General features: G+C 41.4%; 1 protein-coding gene across 2 annotated transcripts in view; it reads right to left on the bottom strand.

Annotated features, from left to right (window-relative positions):
* ARIH2 (ariadne RBR E3 ubiquitin protein ligase 2) overlaps positions 1–23112 on the bottom strand; it is a 50984-nt gene extending 27872 nt beyond the window's left edge. The window contains exons 1-3 of one of the 2 annotated variants that reach the window (XM_045990942.1): positions 22430–23112; positions 19421–19479; positions 16989–17332 (exon numbers count right to left, since the gene is read on the bottom strand). In XM_045990942.1, coding sequence (XP_045846898.1) covers positions 16989–17237 — 249 coding nt within the window. In that variant the 5' untranslated portion in view covers positions 17238–17332; positions 19421–19479; positions 22430–23112. Of the gene's footprint in view, positions 1–2305; positions 2352–16988; positions 17333–19420; positions 19480–22429 lie in introns of those variants that run through there. The other variant, XM_045990943.1, reaches the window with a different exon arrangement.
* Positions 23113–25256: the final 2144 nt, after the last annotated feature.

Below are 25256 nucleotides of genomic sequence, written 5' to 3'. Positions count from 1 at the left end.
AACAAAGCAAATGTGGCAAAAGGTTAGCACCTGTATAATCTTGTTAGTAGGTATATGGATGTCCACTGTACAATTCCTTAAACTTCTTTGTTTTAATTTTTCAAAATATAAGTCAGGAGGGACTTTTAACATAATTGCAGTAACTTGCATAAACAAATGTCACAATAACAAAATGCTGACCTTTATGCTACTGTATCAAATAGTCATTTTGACCTTTTACTTACTCTTCAAAATGAAAAATTTCCCTACATAGTTTTGACCAAGGGTTAACTGATCATACAGTGTGAATTTCAGCATAAGCAGACATAACTTCCACAAAGATCTATAATGCCAGTAACTTTACAATACTCTGTGGCTCTCTCTCAACCTCCCAGACCAAGTCTTCTTAGTGTTCCAATGGACATTGCTCCTAGTCTTTCAGCTCCTTAAATGTTGCCATTCCACAAAGCACAGCTCTCAAGCCTGTCTTTGAGTCGTCACAGTTGCAGCTAAGCCTTGTTCAGTGTGAACAGAAGCCCCAAAGGTAAGAACTCCTCTCTTATTTTTCCTAGGAGCTGGGGAAGGGAATGTGACTGATCAAGGTGGGGAAGGGAAGGCAAATAGTGGTAAAAAGTTCATCAAAGTCTGAAGGACGCCCTCAAGTCTCTAGTGGTCCAGAGTCAAAGATTTGGTAAGAGCACAGAAGCCAAGAGCAGCCTTATCTTCCCTGCCTTTTCCTCCCCTCTCTCTCCATACCCTCAAACCTGACGGACAATAGTTCAGGAACCTTTGGGGAGCTTTCCTTCCAGCTTGAAAAAAAAAAAAAAAAAAGAACCGTGGGATCACCTTCCGTTGTCATTTACCCTGAACACTGCTCTGCATTGCAAATCCAGTCTGGCTTCGTTTTGCTGTTGCATTTATAATCCCAACACCCTCAAATGGTTTCCAGTTCTTTGTTTCAGAAAAACCTTAGCTACATGCCTGTCAGAAAGGACACTGCTGCTGGTCATCAGTATTTCCTAAAGGCTGCAGACAAAAATCTTCACTCATCTTCTACAGTCTATATTTGGGACAGATGCTTAAAAGTTACTTCCCTGATATGGGTCCTCAAAACATGTTCGGTAGTTACCGCTTGTGCACTGATAACCTAAAGGAGTAGACAACTGCTGGGAGAGTTAAGTTCTTCTTTCTGTTTCTTATAAATAATGTAGTAAGTGTGTATACAATTCCGTCCCTACTTCATAAGTAGGGCCTGGGGGATGGGAAGTAGGGACCAGTGGGAAATCTAGAATATGGGCCAACTGTGCTAAGATGTTTCCCACAGAGATGTAATAAAGGGTACATGAATGCTTTAGCCGCAGTTACCAGCAAGGAGCTCCTCACTGGTTAAGAGTATGCAAGTCCACCACCTCCGCATTTCATTAGATATTCTGAAGGCACTGCCTTCCATGCTCTAAGGGCTTCAGAGACTAAAGAAATGAAACAGTGTAAACATCCAACTGTCACTTAAAGTCGAGACCACCCTAATGAGATAAAACTTCTGAATCTGCATGGCCTCCAACCCACTCACTACAAAGAAACAGCAGCAGGATTTCAAGGCCTTAGATAAGGTAATTCCAGCAGCAATTTGGCTACTGGCTTATACTTCAGCGATTCTGTGGTGTGCTGTCCCACCCCATGTTTCAACTTTACTGTACATATTTTCTCCATTAGGTTCCTAAGCAGAAAGCAGACTGTGGTAAAAACAATTTTAAAAATCACAAGTCCCCAAGCCCACCTCAAGTTTGTTCGTAAACGAGAACCACAAATTTCTTTGTAAGTCTCTATCAGAATTTTATATTAATCATTGAAACAAACATTTCTTGATCTCCTAACCACAAAGAACTTAAAATACCAGAGCGAGATAAACCTTGCTACTGAAGAAAATCGTAAGAACATACAACATTTTGGACCCTTTCTAATATACAGCCAATATCCATCTTTAGAAACAATGTTTTAAGAGTTTCAGAAAATTTAATAGTTACTACTTGACATCCCAAAGCACCTGGATAGTGTATGTTTAGTATTCAAAATAATGTATAGAACGTGCTAATTTTATGTAACGATCAAGGCACATAATGAGTAGCCTCTGCTTTTGACAACGGTTCCCCAAGGAAACGCATGAGCACAGTCAGTTGCTTCTTCCTCTTTTTAGTCACCTACAGCTGGTTGAAGCTGTCCAGCCCTTGGGGACAAGTTAATAACACAGCTTGCAAATAGATCCTTCCCCCAGAAAAAAGAAATCCAGCAGCCCACCAAAACTGTCACCAGCCCTTCCCACACTTACCAGTGCCATAGGGAGGATGCAGCTGATGGCAGTGAGCATCAACGGCCTGAAAAAATACAGGTGGTAGTTTCAATTTTTATTTAGAATTCTTACTTGCCAACTGCCTGAAAATTTTTAAGGCTACACGAATGGGTCTCCATGCCTCAGCCTGTGTTAAGCCACTTCGTGGTCCAATCACATTGTTAACAAACACTAGTGATAATTCACTAAACAGCAGAGATGAAGGAAAGGAGTGAATTGTGGGTGAGCTTCTGGGTCTGGGGTAGAAAGGGACATGACATAGGAAAGCTAGCCTAAGGAGATCAAGATGGATGAATTCAGGTCTTGGAGGGTAGGGGGTGAGGCGAGAAAGTACTAAAAAAGTAAGAGGAAGAAACAAGGTTAAAGCACAGAGACAAAGGAATAGGTGAATTATCACCCTAGAATGGGATGAAATCAGCAGCAATGATGGTGATAGCGGGGTCCCACCAGGGCTCTGACTTTAGGCAAGGCTCACCCCTACAGTCTAATTTAAGTGGTGGGCCTTCACTTCTCCCATACTTCACATCTACATATCCTCAGTTTCTAGGAGGTCAGCTCTCTGGCTCCTGATCATAACTTTGCTTCCTTTCACTTTTTCTTTACAGGTCTCCATGGCGGGAGGGCTGACTTGTAATCAAGGCACCCATGCTATTCATGTTTTGAGAAATCTGATTAAATTTGAAGACTTCTCTCATCTAACCTTAACTCACTGTCTCTGATCATTAAAATAAATACCAAAAAACCCCAAAGACCTCACTAAATAAAAACTTTATGCAAAATACAATAAAGCAAAAATATGAGTCATATATCCCTGACCACCAGGGACTTTTTATTATGAAAAATTCTAAACATCTATAAAAGTGACGAGTATGATGAAAATCATGTACCCGTCACCCAGCTCCAACATCACCTCATGGCCACTAAGGTCCACTCTATCTATACGTTATCTATCCATTACCTGCTATAGTATCACGGAGTAAATCCCAGCCTATCTTTTAGGAAGCACATTTTACAAAATACCTCCGGAAAGTACTTAGTACAAAGGGCTGGTTAAGCCCCTATGAGAATTCTAAGAGTTTTCCAGGGGGTGCCATATAAGGAGGATGACCACCATTTTTACGAACCAAGGTCATATTCAGTAACCAAACCAAAAGAAATGCAGACAGGAGCTGACATCCAATGAACTGCACATTGTAGGACTAAAAGCCAAATCTCCCACCATGTTCATGCAGCCATAAGCCCACCTTGTCCAAAAATGATTTCAAATAATACTCTGCCTCTTGCAGCTACTGCTACTGTGAGGAGGCATGTAAGAGGGAATACCAAACACTACCTTGGCAGTACCATTCATGTTCCCACTCTTCCCTAGGGGATACCTCAGAGGCTAGCATATCTTACTGATAAAGCCATGGACCCCCAAGAACATTTTTCAAAGACAGAACTACCAACTGCTGGCCTTAGCTATGCTTAAAACATATAACGCTATTTTTATAACCCTTCTGTTATATAAAACTCCATCAGAAATGGAAGCTCCTTGAGGACAGGAATTTGAAACAACTTCCTTTTCTGCCATACACAAGCACTTGGAACAATGCCAGCACCTGTACTAGATCCTGTCACTGAACACCCACACTCTCCTCCAGAACCCAGGCAGGCACCAAGATCTTCCAGCCTCTAGGGGATGCAGGAAGAGGCCAGATACAGCTCCCAAAGAAGGATAAAAAAAAAAAAAAAGAAAGAAATTTAAAAAGGAAGGACAAGAGGTCCTCTGAGAGTTTGCAGAGGGTTCTGAAGGGCAGAGATGGTTACAGGAGGTTTGAGGAGACAAAAATCAAACATAAGGTTTAGAGAAGGGGGAAACAGGAAGGAGTTCAGGCTGGAGTCTGAAAAAGCTACTTTAAGTTTTTCAACAGACCAAGATAATCAAAGTGGCACTTTTAGTGAATATATCAGAAAATATGAAATACAAGTAAGAAAAAAGATTTATATCTCCTCTCTCACCATTCTAAAAAAAGCGATGGCAGAAACTAAAGGCAAAGAGATCTTAGAATTATTTTATGGTAGAGGTCAAACTATCACCCCCCCCCCCCCCACAGCTTTCAGCAGCTATCTAAAAGTTAAAACAACGGAAGACACTCAGGAAAGCAACACTTGTTTATTGGGAATCAACAAGTTCTTAACCTATCCCAATTACCAATGAACAAAGAAAATCAAATGGCTCATAAAAAGGAATTTGATGTAAATTTGATGCCATGCCATCCCACCCCAGCATCCCAGTCTTCCTATCCAGGAGAAATCTCCACCAAATCTTTTGGTTGTCACCAACCTCATTAAGCATGCCCCATAATTCTCTAGCAGATTTAGTGTACTTATACCACTCCCTACCACCCCTTCCAAGGCCCAACATTTTTATATTTAAATTACTACTTTCAGTTCCTTCCATCAGTTACCTTTGTAACTTTAAAATACTGTTTACAGGACCAGAATTGCACTTTCTTGCTTGTGCTTCCAAAGCCACTATCCATAAAGAATGATATTCTTCATACATTAGGCACAAATACATTTTCTCTTCAGTCACCACCAACTATTCATACTTGTGCCACTTATGTGTTTGATTTGTATTTGGCTTACAACTTTCTGCATACAGTTTTTCTGCTTTGTGTAGGAATTCTAATTCCCTTGCCCCTTGTAAAAAGTTCTATGGTTTCTTGACTGTATTCCAACTATCTTCCAGCTTCTTCATTTTATCTGTTGCTTGGAAACTACCCATTCCCATTCCCAAACAAATTTTTCCTGGATCCCACCAAATCTGTGTTCAAATCTGGGATGGCTACTTTCCAGGGTAAAACAGAGTTCCTGTTGCACCAGTAACATGAGTCTTTTCATTGGATTACTAGGTTAGTTCAGCCATTTCTTGAAAATTTTCCTTTTTTAAAAATTTTCATCTGTAAATAATTGCTTCAGAAAAGATATAAGGAAAGAAAATTTCAGGAGTCCTTGCACATCTGAAAACAACTGTATTTTGCTATGACAGATCTGGTTCAAAACCATTCTCTCTCAGGGCTGGGAAGACTGCTGTTCCACTGCCTTCTGGTTGTCACTGTTGTGGATGACACATCTGATTCCCATTGCTTTTAGAAGACCCAGTGTATCTCATGGAAACTCTTACAGTTTTCTCTCTATTCTTGTTTTTCTGAAATTTCACAGTCACAATTCTAGCCGTGGGTCTTCTTTATTCATCTGAGCACTGGGTAGAAACTTTCAATATGAAGAATGCTCCCTTCTTTAGATCCTGGAAATTTTCTTCTTCTTATACTTTTAAATATTTCTCTCCTTTCAATTTTTGTTCTCACTTCCCAGAAATTCTGGCAGACGATGGTTCTCTGGATTGATCCTCTCTGTCTCTTTCTTCCGCATCAATTTTTGCCTGTATTTTGGCTTAATGCTGAGATCTTTTTTTTTTTTTTTTTAAAGATTTTATTTATTTATTTGACAGAGAAAGATCACAAGCAGGCAGAGAGGCAGGCAGAGAGAGAGGAGGAAGCAGGCTCCCTGCCGAGCAGAGAGCCGGATATGGGACTCATCCCAGGACCCTGGGATCATGACCTGAGCCGAAGGCAGTGGCTTAACCCACTGAGCCACCCAGGCGCCCCAATGCTGAGATCTTCTCTTGACTTTATCTTCTGATCTATCTATGGAGTATTTTTTAACTTGGCAAACACATAATTCATCTCTATGAGCTTTTTTATTTTGACAGTTTCTTCCAGATGGCAACACTGATTGTTTCATGGATGCCATATCTTCTTGAATATCTAGCAGATTACTAAATAGTATGCTTTTAAAAACAAGCAAAACCATCCAATGGTCTGTTTCAGCTCAGATCAATTTTCCTGTTTCTTTTCCATTTTGCATGTTTTCCTCAAATGACTGGTGATTCTTGGTTAAAAAACAAAGGGCCACCAAAAAAGGGAATGAAGTAGTGATACATGCTATAACTTGAATAAACCTTGAAAATATCATGCTAAGTAAAAGCAACCAGACACAAAAGGTCATATACTGCATGATTCCATTTATATAACATATACAGAATAAGTAAATCCATAGAGACAAATAGCAGATTAGTGGTTGACCAGGGCTGGGGGGAGTGGGAAATAACTGTTTAATGCGTACCAGGTTTCCTTTTGGGTAATGAAAATGTTCTAGAACTAGACGGAGGTTATGGTTGCACACTGTGAATGTACTAAATGCTACTGATTTTCAACTTTAAAGTGGTTAATTTTATATGAATATTACAATTTTAAAAGGGGTAGGGGATGTCAGAAAAATGAATCCAACTCTCTGTACATGGACAGAACCTGTCAACTGACAGGCTTTTCTTTAGGGTGCTTAATCAGAGGCAGCATATACCCACAACTCAAGAGCCCCCAAAGTGAGCAATGAAGTCAGCCCAATCTCACACTCTCTAAAGGCCCTATTTCTCCCCGGGTTATTCTATTTCTTAAAAATATGCAGATTATTTTACCTAGAAACCAAGTGGGGGCAGGGCTGACTATTTTACATAGAAATCTTTAATTAATCCCCTCATTTGCAGTTCGTTTATCTCTTCCAGCCTTTGTCAGTCAAATTAGAGCTCACAGTCTCTTAAAAGATCTGCGGGGCAAAGTGGCTCCTGTGTGCAAGGTCTCCACAAGCCACCCCCCTCAACCTACTCTCTTTGTTGTATTATGAGTTTAATAACATGAATATGCCTTTACTTTCATTTTCATAGTATTTCAAAATAGAAAACCACCCCTGAATTTACCTCATGCTCTTCAGCATCATCTCTCTCCCTGCCCTCCCAACTCTGCAGGCAACCACTGTCTTAGTTTCCTTCACAATGGGTTTGCAGGTTCTAGAATTTTATATGATTGAAATCATAAAATATTTGCTCTTTTCTCCCCCTGGATTCCCTTATGCAGCATACTTTTGGGGATTTACCAATGATGCTTATATAAGCCGTTCACACTTTTTATACCGCTGAGAAGTATGTTGTTCAATGGGCACACCACTACTTGCTCATTCATCTGTTTCTGGATATTTAGGTTGTTTCCAGTTTTTGGCTATTGCAAATAAAACTGCTACAGACATTTGAATACCAAACAAACAAAAACAAATGGAGGGGATACAAAGGTATGTAAGCACAGCCAACGATCTTGCAGCAGAAGCCAATGCTAACATGCTAGCGGTGGGGAGGGGGGAGGATGTGTTCTGTGTCATAAAATTCAAAACTCTTAAAACATGCACATTGCAGATATTATTTGCCATTTTTACAGCTATCATTATCACCATGATCCTAAGAAACCACTTTTATCTTGATATTGATGACACAGGAAGTTACGTTTAGACATCAGAAATATTACAGGAAAAAAAAAATACAGGAAACCTATCAAACTTGCCAGTATAATTGGGTGTCTTTATCCTACCCCTACTCCAGTTATGAAACCAGTACACTCTGAAGGTTGGACACATCCTTTCGGCAGCCAAAGAAAATGCACCCTTTCCTCCTCGCTTCGATAACCTGAATTGTTTCACAATTTTTTTGTACTTCCACATGAATTCTCCACATGAATATAATTAATGAATACCTTGCCTCATCTCTGAAGATTTTGTTTTATTATGTCCGCATAAAATAAGATTTTATTATGTCTGCATAAAATTCAGGCTTCTGTATCAGAATTGACAAAACTAATTCTGAGATGCACCCCAAGCTGGGAACCATACATCTACCAGGTATATATTGTCTGTGCTTAGACTTCAGCCAGCTTCATGGAAATCCTTTGATAATCGTGTCTTCTATTAACAAATGGGAACCTACAAAAGTGTTAAATTCTCAATCTCTTCATTCATTGACTTGGCTTAGACAGTCAGATCAACAACAAGCAACTCTCAAAGAGTTTAAGCTTGGCTTACAAACAAGTTTCTAATTAGCATAAATACACAGCAAGACACATGTACAGAGTGGTACAGAGACAGGAGTGTCCAACTCTGCCTGGGGAACAGGAAGGGCTTCATGGGAGAAGGGAGTCAAGGGTAAATCCTCAGCTTCCAGCTTGGTGGATGGTGGTATCATCAATGGGATCGAGTCCCGCGTCGGGCTCTCTGCTCAGCAGCAAGCCTGCTTTCCTCTCTCTCTCTGCCTGCCTCTCTGTCTACTTGTGCTCTCTCTCTGTCAAATAAATAAATAAAATCTTAAAAAAAAAAAAAAAAAAAAAGACAGAGAATCTAGGGGTGCCTGGGTGGCTCTGGCGCCTGGCCTCTGCCTTTGGCTCAGGTCATGGTCTCAGGGTCCTGGGATCGAGCCCCACAAGGGCTCTCTGCTCGGCGGGGAGCCCGCTCAACCCCGCCCCCCACCTGCCTCTCTGCCTGCTTGTGATCTCTGTCAAATAAATAAATAAAATCTTAAAAAGAGAGAGACAGAGAGAGAGAGAGAGAGAATTCAGGCAGCTAATTTTTTTTAAAGATTTTATTTATTTGTTAGAGAGAGAGAGAGAGAGCACGCGAGCACAGGCAGAGTGGTAGGCAGAGGCAGAGGGAGAAGCAGGCTCCCTGCCCAGCAAGGAGCCGGATGTGGGACTTGATACCAGAACGCTGGGATCCTGACCTGAGCCGAAGGCAGCCGCTTAACCAACTGAGCCACTCAGGTGTCCCCAGGCAGCTAATTTTGATGGCACTGGAGTTATTTCTTGTTAAAAGGAGGCAAAGCTATCTACAGACTCTGGAAAATAAGAGCCTAAACTAAGGGATAAAAGAAATGAGAATGACTAGAGCACGTACTGGCCAAGAAAGGAACCACTAGTCAAAGACGGCAAATTTGCCAGATGGAGACCACTCTTTGTTGATGATCGTAAGAACAATTCTTTCTATTAAAATCTCTAAACCAAACTTTTGCTCACTTTCCCTGTGTTTTTCTCCATTTCTGGTTGATAACGAGGTTTTCACAGTAAAACCATTTCATGTGTATAAAGATTTGTGACAGTTCTAAGAAAAGGGAACACAAATAAGCTTCAAATTCTGATAATTCATGTCAATTTGAGTAATCAAGCCACAGGACAGACACGTTTTAGGAAGAGCAAGACGAGAAGCTTCCTGTTTCTTACTCTGTACCTTTCTCAAATCCTTCCTATAACTCTTTCCTCTTTTGGGCAGAGAAATCTAATCTGTGAAATTTTTCCTAGAGCAGTAGGGGCAAAGGCAAAGTAAAACAAAACAAAACAGGGGAGAATGGGACAGAGCACAAGTTAAAGGAAAGTAAGGAGATGCCCCAGTAATAAGAACCCCCAATTAACCAAGCACTTCATTAAGTAGTTCTATCAATGCAGGCCTAAGACCAAACACAGCAGTCAACCAAAAATGTAGGAATAACAGACAAGCTATATTCCCCTGCATCCTTTTCCTGGTCCCAATTTAAAATTCATTTTGTGTTATTTTTACTTTTCTTATCAGTGAGCCCCAGGAGAAGGGAACCGGAGGCTCTGAATGAAGACAAAAAAATCCAAAGTACACGATCCATCTACCACATGCACACTAGAGACATCATCAGCAATATGCCACCCAGAACCTTCCTCAACATGGTTTTTAGCCTGCAACTGAAAATGCACAGTCCTAAGAGTGTGTTCTAAGGAACTGCAGTAAGTATGTGAAAGTAACAATCCCACTGTTCTGCACTTGCCCTGCCTCCACCATGACCATTTGTTTGAACATTCATGTGCCAGGCACTTTACATGCATTATCTCATTTATTGCAGCAAGGGACGTCTTTTTATTATTATTTTACAGTTGAGAAAATTGAAGCTTAGAGACGTTAGGAACTTGCCCAAGGTCACATTATATTAAATGGCAAAAAAGGAAATGGGGAGTCCAACCATCGGACCCCTGGCCAAAGCTCTGGCCAAGGGCCAAGAGACTCAAAGGCCACATTTACGAAAGTGTTCACAGCAACATAACCAGTCCCCAAGAACTGTAACACATAAGTACTTACCTAAATGCCCAATGGAAAAAGTCTGAGCAAATTATGGCTCAATATGATGGTGTGATACTCAGCCATTTAAAGTAATTTATGAGGATGAAGTAAAAATGGGGAAATAGTTAAAATACAGGCCCACCTTATTTCACCATATTTTACAGATATTGTTTTTATGTGTATGTGTGTTTTCAAAAACAAACTGAAGGTCTGTGGCAACCCTGCATCAAGTAAGTCTATCAGCACCATTTTTCTGATAGCATTTGCTAACTTCATGTCTCTGTGTCACATTTTGGTAATTCTTGCAATATTTCAAATTTTTTCATTATTATTGTATTTGTTATGGTGATTTGTAATCAGTGATTACAACCTGCTGAAAGCTCAGGTGATGGTTAGCAATTTTCAGCAATGTTATTTTAAAATTATGATATTTACATTATTTTATAGACACGTTGCTACTGCACACTTAACAGACAACTGTATAGCATAAATACAACTTTTTTTTGTGCTGGGAAACAAATTCATTTGACTTGCTTTATTGTGATTTTTGCTTTATTGCAGTGGTCTGGAACCAAACCTGCAATACCTCTGAGGCATGCCTGTGTATAAGAAAAAAGCAAAATATAAAAATACATGTACAGAACAATTACCAGAATCTAACATCCATCAGGGAAGGGACCTATCTATGTTGTTCGATGCTATTTTTTCAGTGCCTGGCACATAGTAAGTACTTACTAAATATTGGTTAAATGAATGAATTGAAGCACAGTAATATTATGTATGAATTTCGGTAAGACCTGCAGGACTATAAGCAAGAAAGAAAACTTTTATTTTAGGTTAAGGAATTATGAAGGATATTTCTTCTTCAAATACTGTAGTAATACCTCAACAATAAATGGTTAAATATAAATAAGTTAAGGATTAGAACACAAATGTAGGATTAAAAGCACCCCTTAAGGGGGCGCCTGGGTGGCTCAATCAGGTGAGTGCCTGACCTTTTTTTTTTTTTTTAAGATTTTATTAAAAAAAAAAAAAAAAAGGATTTTATTTTTTTGTTTGAGAGAAAGAACATGAGGGAGGGACATACAGAGGAGAGGGAGAAGCAGACTCCCCATTGAGCAGGGAGCCCAAGGACCCAAAGGCAGACACTGAAGGCAGCTGAAGGCAGACGCTTAAGTGAGCCCCAGGCACCCTGTGGCTGACTCCTGGTTTTGGCTCTGGTCATGATCTCAGGGTCCTGGGGTTGAGCCCCCTGTTGTAGGCCTTGGCAGGGAGTCTGCTTGGGATTCTCTCCCTCTCCTTCTGCCCCTCCCTCTGCTTGTGTGCTCTCTCTCTAAAATAAATAAATCCTGAAATAAAATAAGACCACCCCTTGATTACGCATCAGTTGTATGATAATGTGAAAGTACAAGAAAAAGCCTAGAATGAAAGCCGTTCTTGAATCTGATTAAGAGCTTATTTTCTGGAAGGCGGTAAACATGTGTGTGGTGCCAAGTGCACAATGAGCACACAAAGTCAGTGATGACAATAACCTTACTAAACTGGCAAGACAGGGACAACTGTAGCACTAGTTGTACTTAGGCAATTCTCAACGTCACTCTGGACATTTTTCATCTCCCTTTTAAAAATAAATCTGTACATCAGTAAAACGCACATCAGATTTCCAGACTAAACGTCATGAAGTATGACACACCCACTAACAACCAACTATTTGAAACACAGGAATTTAATCTAGATTCTATTGAGATACAGGCATGCAAAGAAATCTGACATCAGGTCATAAAAATAGAAATCAGATGGCTGCTCAGCATAAATACTCAGTGTTGCCAGGCCCAGCTTGAGGATACTCCCATTAATAGTAATAAAACAACAATTACCATGAACAAATATATAAATAAAAATGGTCTAAAATCCCTCTATATCACATAGGATACAAAAAAGTTGAAATAAGCAAAATTAAAGTCTTTTCCAGATATTATACAAAAACTTGGTGCCACTTAAGAGAAAGACTAAATATAAGGTATTTTGTGAAAAACATCAATTGCTCATGTTACCAGTACCAAATGCATAGAAATGAGATTGTTTTGAACATGAGACTATAAAGACTTCTGCACTTGGGAGTCAAAAGCTCTGAAAACTAATTATGATTCATCCACAAAGGGGAAAAATGATCCACAGAAGAAGAATCATAAAAGATTTTCCAGCCACATTTTGCTGAATATCAAACACTAGATTTTAAAATAAATTCAAGCAAAAGGGTGGCAGAATAAAGTATTCTATGTAACAGTTTCCCCAGCTCTACTGCAGTTAATACAACAATTCATAAAGCAAGAACTGTAGTAAAAACACTCATTATAACCAGCTTATTTCTCCAACCCTATCTGGAGGAACACAAAGCTTAAAAAGTGAACAGCGCAGTTCAGCAATGAAGAAGTTTAAAAAATCCAATAGTAGACACCCCAGGCTGCATTCACAATCCTCTACATTTTACTCCCTTTAACCTATACTTACTTCTTCTTAGTCTCCTGCTCTAGCTCAGAACATAACTTTCCCATCCCCATGCTTATGGACCTGTGGGGCTTGGACTTGACTGCTGTGACCTGCACTGCCCTTCTACTCCAACTTCAAGGTTCTCCTGCAACACAAAGCTCAGAGAGCTCACTTTTGTTCCATTAGACTGGATCTAGCCCAAAGTGGACTACTACTTCTCCTTTTTTATGCATTTGGGTGGGGACCTGAACCACATTCCTCCTCTCCTGCCCACACCCCTGGCACACTGCTGAGAGGAAGAGAGTAGCATGGGGAAGACTCCTCTGGCCCATCACTAATGAAAAGTCAGCCTGGGCTATCTGGGCTGAGCCCCTTCCTGAGCAGCTTGATAGCAAATGCCTCAGGAGTTTCACAGAACAGCAGTAACAAACACGATTCACTGAACGACAAAATTCTTCTTGGCTAACTACTACGTATTTTGCAATAAAAATGTCTGTTATTACCAGAAAAGGCCTCTCTCATCTGTAAGATAATCAAATAATCTTCATGTGAGTTTCATATGAAAAGACAGGGTTGTTGTTGTTGTTTTTTTAAAGAAAAAGACAGGGTTTTAAAAAGTTAGCTTTGTTTTCCTTAAAGACTTTCCTTAAGACATAAAGACCTACACAATCACAACAAATATTTGTCATAGATTTTCTCCCCCCTACAATGTATCCCACCTGACAATCACCTAATCTCTACTGACTACAGTTGATACTTGAATAACATGGGTTTGAACCACACAGAGCCACCTATACACAAATTTTTTACAATACAGTAAATATCTCTTCCTTATGACTTTCTTAACATTTTCTTTCACTGGTTTACTTTATTGTAAGAATCTGGTATGTAATACATGTAATATACTGGATATGTGCTCACTGTTTATGGTATTGGTAAGGCCTCCAGTCAATAGTAAACTACTAGTATTAAGTTTTGGCAGAGTCAAAAGTTATATGTGGATTTTTGGCAGTTTGGGGATTGGCACCCTTAGTCCCCGTCACTGTTCAAGCGTCAACTGTATCCCATCTGTATAAGATGATAGCTAATTCTAAAAACAAAGCTTCCATTTTGCCATTATCTAAACACAGTAGCTCCCCACCAACAAATATTCATTTTCTCTGTTGTCTATCCTTAGCCCTTAAATCTGATTTCCTGGACACTTTCCTTTCTCAATTAATGATCTTACTCACGGACTTGTTTTAACATGTATAGGAAGTTACCCTGACACCAGGGGCCCTCACTAAACCAAAAACCCAGTGTCCCAGACAGTAGGAATTTTAATTTTCAAGAGACATCAAATCTCAAAAGGCAACAAAAGGCTTAATTTTATGCCAGACAATGCCCCATCCATAGGTAACTACCAACACACAAACAAAACAAGTGAAACAGACATGAGTATCAGTGAAAAAGTCAAGCTAGTCCTCAAACTTAGCTTTCATTCATAAATGACTGTTCCATATGGCTCTAACTTTAAACCACATACACGTCATATTTCCTACCAGCCAAATAGCACCTAAATCATATGAAAGAATGAAATATCTCAATATGTCACAGAGTTGTACAAACAACACCAGGATCATCAGGGGACATCAGTAGTAATCTGGATGATCACCACTGATCTCTACTCTCAGATAAACATGCAACAGGGGAGCTAGAATAGCCAAAGCACCAATAAACACCATTCCGTAAATGCAGCACTTAAATTATTCCCTCTCATAAAATATTAATTACAAAAATGAAACGTTAGTTTTTAGCCAGCCTGAAAAAGGAAGACTATATGTGATTCCCTCTCTAGTCTTAACCAAGCTGTTTTTGCCTAGCCTCTTCGGTCAAATTCCCAAACTACTTAAAACACCACTGAGTCCCTTTATGCACAGCCAACCCACCAAAAGAGCCAGAACCTTTGCTCCCTAGCCGCAGAAAGAAAATGGTTATTAGCATGCTTCTCAGTGAGACCTAGCGAGGGGGGGGGAAAAATCTATCTTCTACCGTGATCTAAATTTTCATGGATTATTTTCCCCTTTGCCTCATTTTCTCTTTAACCTTTTCCTTGTGTTTCAACTTTATCTCTTTTTATTTCTTCATCTCTATACCAAGTTTGTTTCCCTCCTTTTCATGATTTTGAGGGTCAGAATGATGCCTTTTCCTGATAGCAGAGAAGGATGTACATTAGGGGGATTACGGAATCTGGCTCATACCAACAGCATCAGCTACTGTCATCAACAGATGACAAAATTCACAGTATCCAAAAAATTATTCAACACCTACTATGGATGAAACACTGTGACAGAAATGATGGGGGAGAAAAGGTATAAAGCAGTTTCTGTCATCTATGAAGTGACAATCTAGTCGGAGAGATCATGCAAAAATACACAAAAAGGTAAAACAACGTAAGCGGTCCAAAGACTGCAAGATGTCCTCTAGTACATACAGGAGCTGTAATGTTCAGGCACTGAGAACAAAGGAGGGTACAACCACTGTGTTGCAGGAATCTCAAGAAGGCTACCCAGGAAAAGTACAAGCTAGACTCTGAAGGCACTCTGAAGGAGGAAAGGGAGGGCTTTCTATGGGGAGAAGACTTTCCAGAGGCCTAACCCTGTTATCAGCTTAACAGCAAGGAAAAATGTAAAATTGGTAAGTTTTATGTTATGTATGGCTTACCACAATTAAAAAAAAAATGAAGACAGGCATCTGGGCCCACCCAGAAGGGTAGGAAAGGTAGCACAGAGGGAACAGGATGTTTATGCATAGATAAGAACATCTGATGAACTTAGTCAACACACAGCCACACACCTGACAACACCTTTTCTAATTTTAAATACCAACACTGTGCATAACCTGACAATATGGTTAAAGCAAAAGAAACTAGTTGACCAGAGAGGTGTGTGCATTGTGAAGAAGAGATCTGATGTCTTTTCCACCACAGAAATGTCCTCTGGAAACAGAGGTCCCAGCAGCTTTACTAAAGCTATGGGGCAGAAATCCCAAATCCAGAGGTTCTGATGGGTCTTCAATCTTGAAAGTTTTCTACTGACTACAAGACAAGAAGTCTGCAACCCTTCCAGGAAGGAGTCACAAGAAAAGCTCTAGATTTCAACTTCCCACTAGCTGCTAATAAAGCCTTGAACATCCAAATATAAGGTAGCCTCTGCTGACCACCTGGGGGAAAAAAATCCCTAAACTAATAGATAAAGCAGCTTTTATAGAAATCACACATGGCACACCTTAGTTACTTCCATTTAAATACCAACAAGAAAATCATTTGGTTGAAATCATGCCAATGTTCCCCTGACCTTCGATTTAGGCAGATAACAAGATCCATATAGCAGTTCTTGAAGGAAGGGCAGTGAAACCAGTGAAATAAGAGAAATGTCCCCAGTTTCACATAATGGCCAACATTAGAGGAGAAAGAAACATGCTGGGAAATTGTCTAAATGAACATAGAAATATTCATTGTACAGAGTGTTTTATGTGAGTGTACTACGTACTAGCCTTACATAGCACAAAACGTACATGGTAAGGACAAAAAGTGGCCTGAGGTGCAAGATTGAAAAGCAAGCTAATTTAAGTGGTAAAAATGAGATTCTTGCTGGAATAACGAACTCTAAAATCTCCATAAAATACCTCCCAAATCAAGGAAACACAAACTAAAATCTCTTTCAACATTAGACATTAGTACATGAAACAATGGAATTCAATTAGCCCAGAGACACTGATTACTCAAGGTACATCCTGGGTACCTCTCAAGACATTTGCCAGAAACTCACACATGGTTGTATAGAGGATGGTGATTCTGAGGCTAATCATATCTTACCTCATTAAGTTTCATAAGACTCACTTTCTGAAACCATGTTAATCTACATAATTCTGCTTCTATGTACTTCCAGTCTATCCTGAATCTACTCCATCATTCCTAATTTTTAGTAACTTGAGAATTTGAGGGCCTTAAATATGCATATTTTAGAAAACAAAGTAAAGCATCAAATGGGTCCGACTAATTCAACACATATCCTAAATTTGGTTTCACTACAGCGCCACTCATTCAATCAAACTGGAGGAGACATCAGTTAGCAAAAGCTTGTATTTAGATTTAATTGGGGGAATTATACTTGGAATTGACATCACTGCTCACCTTTAGGACAGAGGCTAAGCTGGTCATGTGTTCATTGAGGGCACCCTCGGACTCCTTGTAGGTCAAGCAGGTGAACTGGTACTCCTCAGGATCAAAGGCATCCGCCCCCTGCTGCTCCACATCGCTGGCTACTCCAACGTAATAGTCCTCTATGTCCCCAGGGTCCTCATCCTCTTCTTCCTCCTCACAATTTGGGTCATAGTCCTCTTCATTGCTGTCAGACCCCTGGCTATTCATGTCCACAGACATCTTAGCATCCAGCCAAGTTGCAGATCAGGAAAGCAGTTTTTTCCCCTCCCCCCAAACTTTACCACTTTCTCAAATGCATTAGTGTTTTTTGTCTTCTAAGGAAGGAAAAGAAAAAAATAAGTGTTACTTACTTTCACTATGAGGAGTTATAATAGTAACCATTGAAGAATCAAAACGGTATAGCCTGGTCCTATCCCCATTATGGCCTATTCCAACTCTCATCTCATATAGGAAACATCACCATCATCTCCCTGCCCGGGCCTATCTAAGGGAAATTCTTTTCTTGAGGGGCAGAAGCACCTAATAATGGTAACTTCACATGAAGGGCCTGGAATGAAAGAGTCAGGAAGGCTATCTACTCCATGTCAAAGGGTCAAATTTCCAAGGACTTATCCTTCCCACAGGAGTCCTTAAGAAAGAGGCACATCTCATAGCTGAAGACCCACCAGGGAAGCAACCTTAAGGCTGAATTACCAAAATTTAAAATCTCTTTGCTAGTTATGCCCCACTCACTAGTGACACAGTACACAAATGACACGGTTCGTTTCTACTATAATGTCTAGGAAAAGAATACCACACTGTATCACAGACATCACTCTGAGATATCTGGAAAACAGGTGCATGGTTAGTAAGGAAAACAAAAACCACAAAGCTCTTCAACACCCTCCTCCAGTCTGCAATAGTTAACTGATTTTTCAGTTTTAAAGGATTCTACTGATTCTTTAAAAGGGGTACTTCAACACAAAGAAATTGATCCAATTGTGAAGGAAAACTATAAATATACGGAGAAGATTTGGGCAAATACCCATTAACTTTTCTGTACAAGTACTATTTCAAATGATCATCTGCAAGAAACAATATTAAACAGTAATTTATTTTTTTTAAGATTTTATTTGTCAGAGAGAGAGAGAGCGCGCGCACACACAAGTGGGGGGGAGCAGCAGCAGAGGGAGAAGCAGATTCCCCAGTAAGCAAAGAGCCGGATCTGGGACTCAATTCCAGGACTCTGGGATCATGACCTGAGCTGAAGACAGACATCTTAACCCAGGCGTCCCTTTGCGCACCACTTGAATAGTGATTTAAATGTAAAAACTCTTAAGACTTTAAAATGCAAGAGCATCTGGATTAGATGGCATATAAATAACTTATATAGCTAAATCTAGATTAAATACAAAGGTATATATAAAGTCTATTTGAAACTGATAAGCTTTCAAGGGGGTGGCTTGGACAGTCAGTTGGTTAAGTGTCCAACTCTTGATTTGGGTTCAGGTCATTATCTCAAGGTCCTGAGATCAGCAGGGAGTCTGCCTGAGATTCTTTCCTCCCTCTGCCCCTCCCCCGGTCTCACTGGGCAAGATTTCTCTCTCTAAAAAAATAAATACATAAAAAATCTGGGGGAAAGAAAAAAGATAATCTCTGAAAAAAATCAACCATAATTAAGACAAAAAATAAAAATTAAAACACATTAAAATGAACGTGTTAAGAAAAAAAAAGAACGTGTAGTGAATAGGTAAAGGACCACAGAACCACCTTTTATTATAAAAATATCAGTAAATCGGTGGGGCACCTGGGTGGCTCAGTGGGTTAGAGCCTCTGCCTTCAGTTCAGGTCATGATCCTAGGGTCCTGGGATGGAGCCCCACATCAGGCTCTCTACTCGGCGGGGAGCCTGCTTCCCCCTCTCACTGTCTCTGCCTGCCTCTCTGCCTACTTGTGAACTCTGCCTGTCAAAGAAATAAAATCTTTAAAAAAAAATAAAATATCAATGAATCAGGGCGCCTGGGTGGCTCAGAGGGTTGGGCCTTTGCCTTTGGCTGGGGTCATGAACTCAGGGTCCTGGGATCTAGCTCCACATTGGGTTCTCTGCTCTACTCAGCGGGAAGCCTCTCCCCCGCGCCCCCCTGCGCCGCCGCTCCCCCCCCCCCTGCTTACTTGAGATCTCTCTCTCTGTCAAATAAATAAGTAAATAAATAAAAATCTTAAAAAAAGAAAATCAGTGAATCTAGATTTGACATGCTAACCATAAATGCCCAGTTTTTTTTTTTTAAATCACGTTAATGAGAGCAGTAATAACATTTTCAGTTTGACTTTTAACAAATTGTTTTAATGGCAGAACCACCTAATTACAAATGAACTATGGTACTTTTCCCATAGGAGAAAGTTAATTTTTAAATTAAAAAATACCTGCAATTCTTGAAGATCTTTCAAGATGTCACCCCAAATGTCTGTCATATAATTTCCATCTAAAATGAAAAGAGAAAATTCTATTTATATTTTTGATGTTGGTACCCGGGTTTTGCAAATTTATTTTTTAACAAGTGAAGACATTTAAAAGGATAAGCAGCAAGGGAGCAGAGTAACTATGAAATTATTTTCTTGTAAGTCCCACAGAAACATGTATATCATTATATTGAAAAGAGTTAATAACAACAAGAGTTACATGGCCTTCTAAAAAACAAAGTGCTCAAAGTAAACAGTCAGTAAGTATTTAACCTAGAATACTGGTGATGTAAATAGATACCCAATTCCCTCGCTCAGTTTGAAAACCCACCACCTTATGCCTATGGCTCAGATTCCTTAAGTCACGATCGCAATTTCAACCCTAAATGTTGCACAAAGCAAATTGCGACTAACTTAAAATGAAATTTTTAGTATAAAGTAACTTCCACAGTGATAATTTAACAACAAATATTGTCAGTATTTCAGATCTCACTTACTCATGAAAGAATTATTTTGAAATAAAGAATGTCCCCAATAGGATGCCCACTAGGCAATATTAATCCCCCTTTGTCACCTCTCTTCTGACATACTCAATGGTCATCTGACCTGCTCAGAGATACAGAGCTCACTATGTAAGACTAAGTAAGTATTACTTGCTCACTCAATTAGAAATCTTATGTCTACTTCTTCATACTATAGGATTTCTCAAAAAACTAAAACTTTGTAACTTCCAAAAAAATACTTCAAGCATGGACAAGTAAATATAAACCAAATGAAAATCAAGGTCTAAACAATGATTATGGAAGATTATTTCTAAGACAGTAAAGAACAATTGATTAAAAAAAAATTTTTTTTTTAAGATTTTATTTATTTGACAGAGACCACAAGTAGGCAGAGGGAGGCGGGGGGGTGGGAGGAGCGCAGGCTTGATCTCAGAACCCTGAGATTATGACCTGAGCCAAAGGCAGAGGCTCAACCCACTGAGCCACCCAGGCGCCCCTTAATGTCTTTTTTCTTTTACCTGTATTTTTATTTAAGATATTGCTTACTGGGAAAATAAAATTCATAAATACTGCTCCCATCTACAGTATTTCACTACCAATATTTGCTCTCATTTAATGAGGGCCAATTTCAGGTTTGACTCGTTCTCATCAAATCTTCACAACCCTACAAACTGGCTATAATTCCCTTCTTACAAATGAGGAAACCACAGTTCAGAAAGGTTAAGTAACTTGCCAGGATACCGGTTGCTAACCGGTATCACCCAGAATTAATACTTCCACCAGATCCACTGGCTACAGGGATTTATAACTCCCCACCACCCTTCCAGAGAACCTAATACTACCCACAAAGCTACCTCCAGAATCACAACAAACAGAAGACCAAGGTTTCCACTTTCTCTGGCTTTCTTCCCAGGATTTGAACTTAGATGTTGCCCAAAGGCCTCTCACTAACTAAATAGTCAAGAAGCAGGGGAAAACTTCATACTCCCTTCCAAAAAAGAGAAAGTCATTTCATACTTGGTGGGAGTTCTAGGTCCAGATTTAAATAAAAACTTAATTTTTAATCTTTTCAAAATTAAATATCCCTAATTCTACTCAAAAGAGTGCTGACATTGTTCAAAGGGGCCTGAATGTCACTGCCTTATTAAAAGAACTAGTGACAACGCTTTGATTTCCTTTGGATGTTAAATATTATCGCTCCACCCCAGACAGAAAAGGAGTAATATAAATTACTTTTCCCCCAGAACCAAAGTCACATGTTGAGGAGACATGACACCCTCCCTCCCTGGGCTAAAGGATCCAAACTGAAGACTTCTCTCTCAGTTTAAAGTTGACGGGAAAACTTTTTGGCGAGTTTGAAGATGTTTACTCCAGACATAACATTTGGCTCTGAATGGTCATTTACTAAGGCTACCTCTCCGGAAAAAAAAAAAAAAAAAATACTTAGCACTTTTAAAATATAACCAATAACTTAATTTCAAACCTTACACTATACTAGCCTGTCTAATACAGTAGCCACTAGCCCCATATGGTTATTAAAATTAAACAAGGGGTGCCTGGGTGGCTCAGTGGGGTAAAGCTTCTGCCTTCGGCTCAGGTCATGATCTCAGTGTCCTGGGATCAAGCCCCGCTTGGGGGGGTGGGGGGGAGTGTCTCTGCTCAGCAGGGAGCCTGCTTCCTCCCCTCTCTCTCTGCCTGCCTCTTTGCCTACTTGTGATCTCTGTCAAATAAATAAATAAAATCTTTAAAAAAAATAAAAATAAACAAAACCCTAAAATTCGGTTTTCAGTCGCATTAGCCGTAAGTCAAATGCTCAACAGCCACGTGTAGCTAGTAGTTACCCTACTCAAGAACAAAAGTATAGAATATGTCCATTGTGGCAAAAAGTTCTACGGGACAGAGAGCAACAATCAGTACAGAGGTGAAGTCATCCGACAACACGGTTGTCTCTCCCGCGGCTAGCACAGCAGCGTCCGGCGCAGCTCCTGGGCCGCACGTTTCTATCGAGGCGCAGGGACAGCCGCGAGGACACCGAGCCCACGCGCAGGGGGACCCTTCGCAGGCGAGCGTTAACTAACTGCGCGGGTGGCACTGCGAGGGCTCCAAATGATAACTAGAGTGCGGAGTCCCGGAGGCGGCGCGTATCCCCGGCGCGCCCGGTAGGGAGGGCCCAGAGGCGCCGGCGCCGGTCGGTCAGAGGCGCTGGCCTCCGACCCCTCCGGGAGCTGTGAAGACGGGAGAAGGAAAAACCGAGAAACGCCAGGCGCCCGCCGCCTTGTCGTAGCCCTCAGCCGCCCCTCCGCGGGCGGCGTGGGCGCTGAGACCGGCACCCAGCGCCCGGGGGCACCGGGACCTCGCGGGCGGCGAAGAAGGCGGAGCCCCGGTGGGGCTAGGGAGGCGCGCGGCGAGGCAACCCCCCCTCCCCGGCCCGCCGGGGTAAACAAGGCCGCGACCCGCACCGCACACTTACCAGGAGCCGCAGTCCGCAGCCGCTGAGCCCGGACGGACTAGACCGGGTCCGGCCGGGCCAGAGGTTTCAGACACAGGCGCAGAGGCGGCGGCGGAGACTACGGGCCGACGCCGGTCAGGGCCCGCGCTCCTTCCTCCCGCGGAGCCGTCTCCGCAGCTCCGGAAGTGCTCAGTGCAGTTGCGTCACTTCCGGCCCGGGGTCGACCCGAGGTCGCCGAGGTCGCGGGCTGGTGCTGGGTGATATCGTCCCTTGGCCGGCTCTTCACTGCAGTCCAGCACTGCGATCCCGAGTGTGACCTGGCACGGCCGGTGCCCACGGCCGTGGGAGGCGGCGGAGGAGAGGAGCCGTCTTATTGGAGAGTGGTCAAGGCGTCTCTTCCGGCTTTCGCCCGCTGGCACCGCCCGCCGGGATAATTTTAACCAGCGTTTTTCTGATGGACTGCTCGCTTCACTGTATTCGAGTGTAGTGCACTCAGACGACATGCTGACGTCCATGGAGTAGTAAAGGACCGTTGTCTCCCGGCCGCTGTCTGGTGCAAGAACAACTGGGGCTGTAACGTCGCCGCGCCGGGCCGGGAATTTCTGCCTGCACTCAGCCCGCCGCCTGGTGGCCCCCCAGCCGCACAGACCCGGCCGGGCTTTCCCTTTACTCTCCGCGGCCTGGCCCACCCAGGTCTCCCGCTTTCCCATTCATCGTGATTTTGTTTCTTTTTTTTTTTTTTAAAGATTTATTTATTTGACAGAGATTACAAGTAGGCAAGTAGGCAGAGAGGCAGGCAGAGAGAGAGAGAGGAGGAAGCAGGCTCCCAGCCAAGCAGAGAGCCCGATGCGGGGCTCCATCCCAGGACCCTGGGATCATGACCTGAGCCGAAGGCAGAGGCTTTAACCCGCTGAGCCACCCAGGCGCCCCGTGATTTTGTTTCTTAAATTCCACATTTACCTTGCTACGCGGTTTCTAGAAGCAGTTTAGGAAGTATGCGCCATTATGACTGCCAGTTACTTCTAGGACCTGTTGCCAAGTGTTGTGGATAGAAAGCCCCTGAGACTCCCTCAGGTTGCTGCTGCACAAGTGAAAATGCGAGGGTGAAGCGGGTGATGTTACGGAGCATCCTGGCTGTGCGAGTCTTCCAATAACCCAAACTATTTCCACCCATACACAAGTCGTGTATGTACTGATACACAAAATATCTGTGTGTAACGAGCTCTTACTTAGTTCTTGCTTCATGCATGTATTCGTGTATTATACATGGTTTTCAGCTAACAGTTTCAGAGCATGTACCTAAATAAGGCACAAATACTAGAAAGCATCCCTCCTCCTGCAAAAGGAAACAAATCCTAGAAAGCCCAAATAAATTTGGAGTGAAAATTAATAGCAATGACTAACAATTGCAGGATTACGAATTTTATATATGTTAACAACATAAAAGTCTATTAAACTTGAACGTGCTTCTTTCATTTGTTTTGACAAAACATATTCCTTTAAATTATAATACTAGTAAAAGACCTAAAATATATTTTCTGCAAATGAAATCTGAAGTAGAAGCTTTCATTTTGGTTTACTGGTAATAAATGCTCTCTAGCAAATAAAAGGAAGCTTTCTGTACCATTATTGCATTGCAAAATAGAGAATTTGTTCATATGTCAAGCACATGGATGTACATATAATATATTGGAATCCTACGTGTTATCCATATTTGTTCACCTGTCTTCTGCTAAAGGTGAGTTTTTGCTTGTTTGTTTTAGAGAGAGACGGGCAGAGGAAGAGGGAGAGAGAGAATCCTAAGCAGGCTTTACCCTGGGCAGAAGCTCAATCTAATAGCCCTGTGATCATGATCTGAGCTAAAATCAAGAGTTGATGCTTAACTAACTGAGCCACCTGGGCATCCCAAAAGGTGAGTTTTTTAAGGGCACAGATTCAACTATGTTTTCTTCTTTTTTTTTTTTTCAAAGATTTTATTTTTTTGACAGAGATCACAAATAGGGAGCAGCAGGCAGAGAGAGAGGGGGAAGCAGGCTCCCTGCTGAGCAGAGAGCCCGATGTGGGGCTCGATCCCAGCACCCTGAGATCATGGCATGAGCCGAAGGCAGAGGCTTAACCCACTGAGCCACCCAGGCGTCCACAAATGTGTTTTCAATATTACTGTATTACATAAACATTTATTGGGCTGATAATAATATTTTAGCCAGTGGCAATTCTGTCCAGGAAATAGAGATTTAAGAATTACGCCAAAATAGGGGTGCCTGGGTGGCTCAGTTGATTAAGTGTCTGCTTTTGGCTTGGGTCATGATCCCAGGGTCCTTGGATCGAGCCCCGCATTGGGCTCCCTGCTCCATGAGAAACCTGCTTCTCCCTCTCCCACAACCCCTGCTGTTTTCCCTCTCTTGCTGTGTCTCTTTTTGCCAAATAAATACATAAAATCTTAAAGAAGGCGGAATATTTAAGGATATCATAAAGATATGTGCACATATATGTGCTTTGGAGTCATGACTCAAAAAGGGAACGTTTGCAGCACCCAAAATGTCCAAAAGTAAGAGTTTGTTGAATTATGGTAAAATATACAATAAGAAAACCATTAGCAATGATGCAGTACTAAGGCATCTATTAGCAAGGAAAGATAATTTTTATATACTCTTTTTTTTTAAGATTTTATTTATTTATTTATTTGACAGACAGAGATCACAGGTAGGCAGAGAGGCAGCCAGAGAGAGAGAGGAAGGGAAGCAGGCTCCCTGCTGAGCAGAGAGCCCAATGCGGGGCTCTATCCCAGGACCCTGAGATCATGACCCGAGCCGAAGGCAGAGGCTTTAACCCACCGAGCCACCCAGGT

This window comes from Meles meles, chromosome 20 (assembly GCF_922984935.1).
Source record: "Meles meles chromosome 20, mMelMel3.1 paternal haplotype, whole genome shotgun sequence".
NCBI lineage: Eukaryota > Metazoa > Chordata > Mammalia > Carnivora > Mustelidae > Meles > Meles meles.
This window is presented reverse-complemented; position numbering and strand designations above follow the sequence as displayed.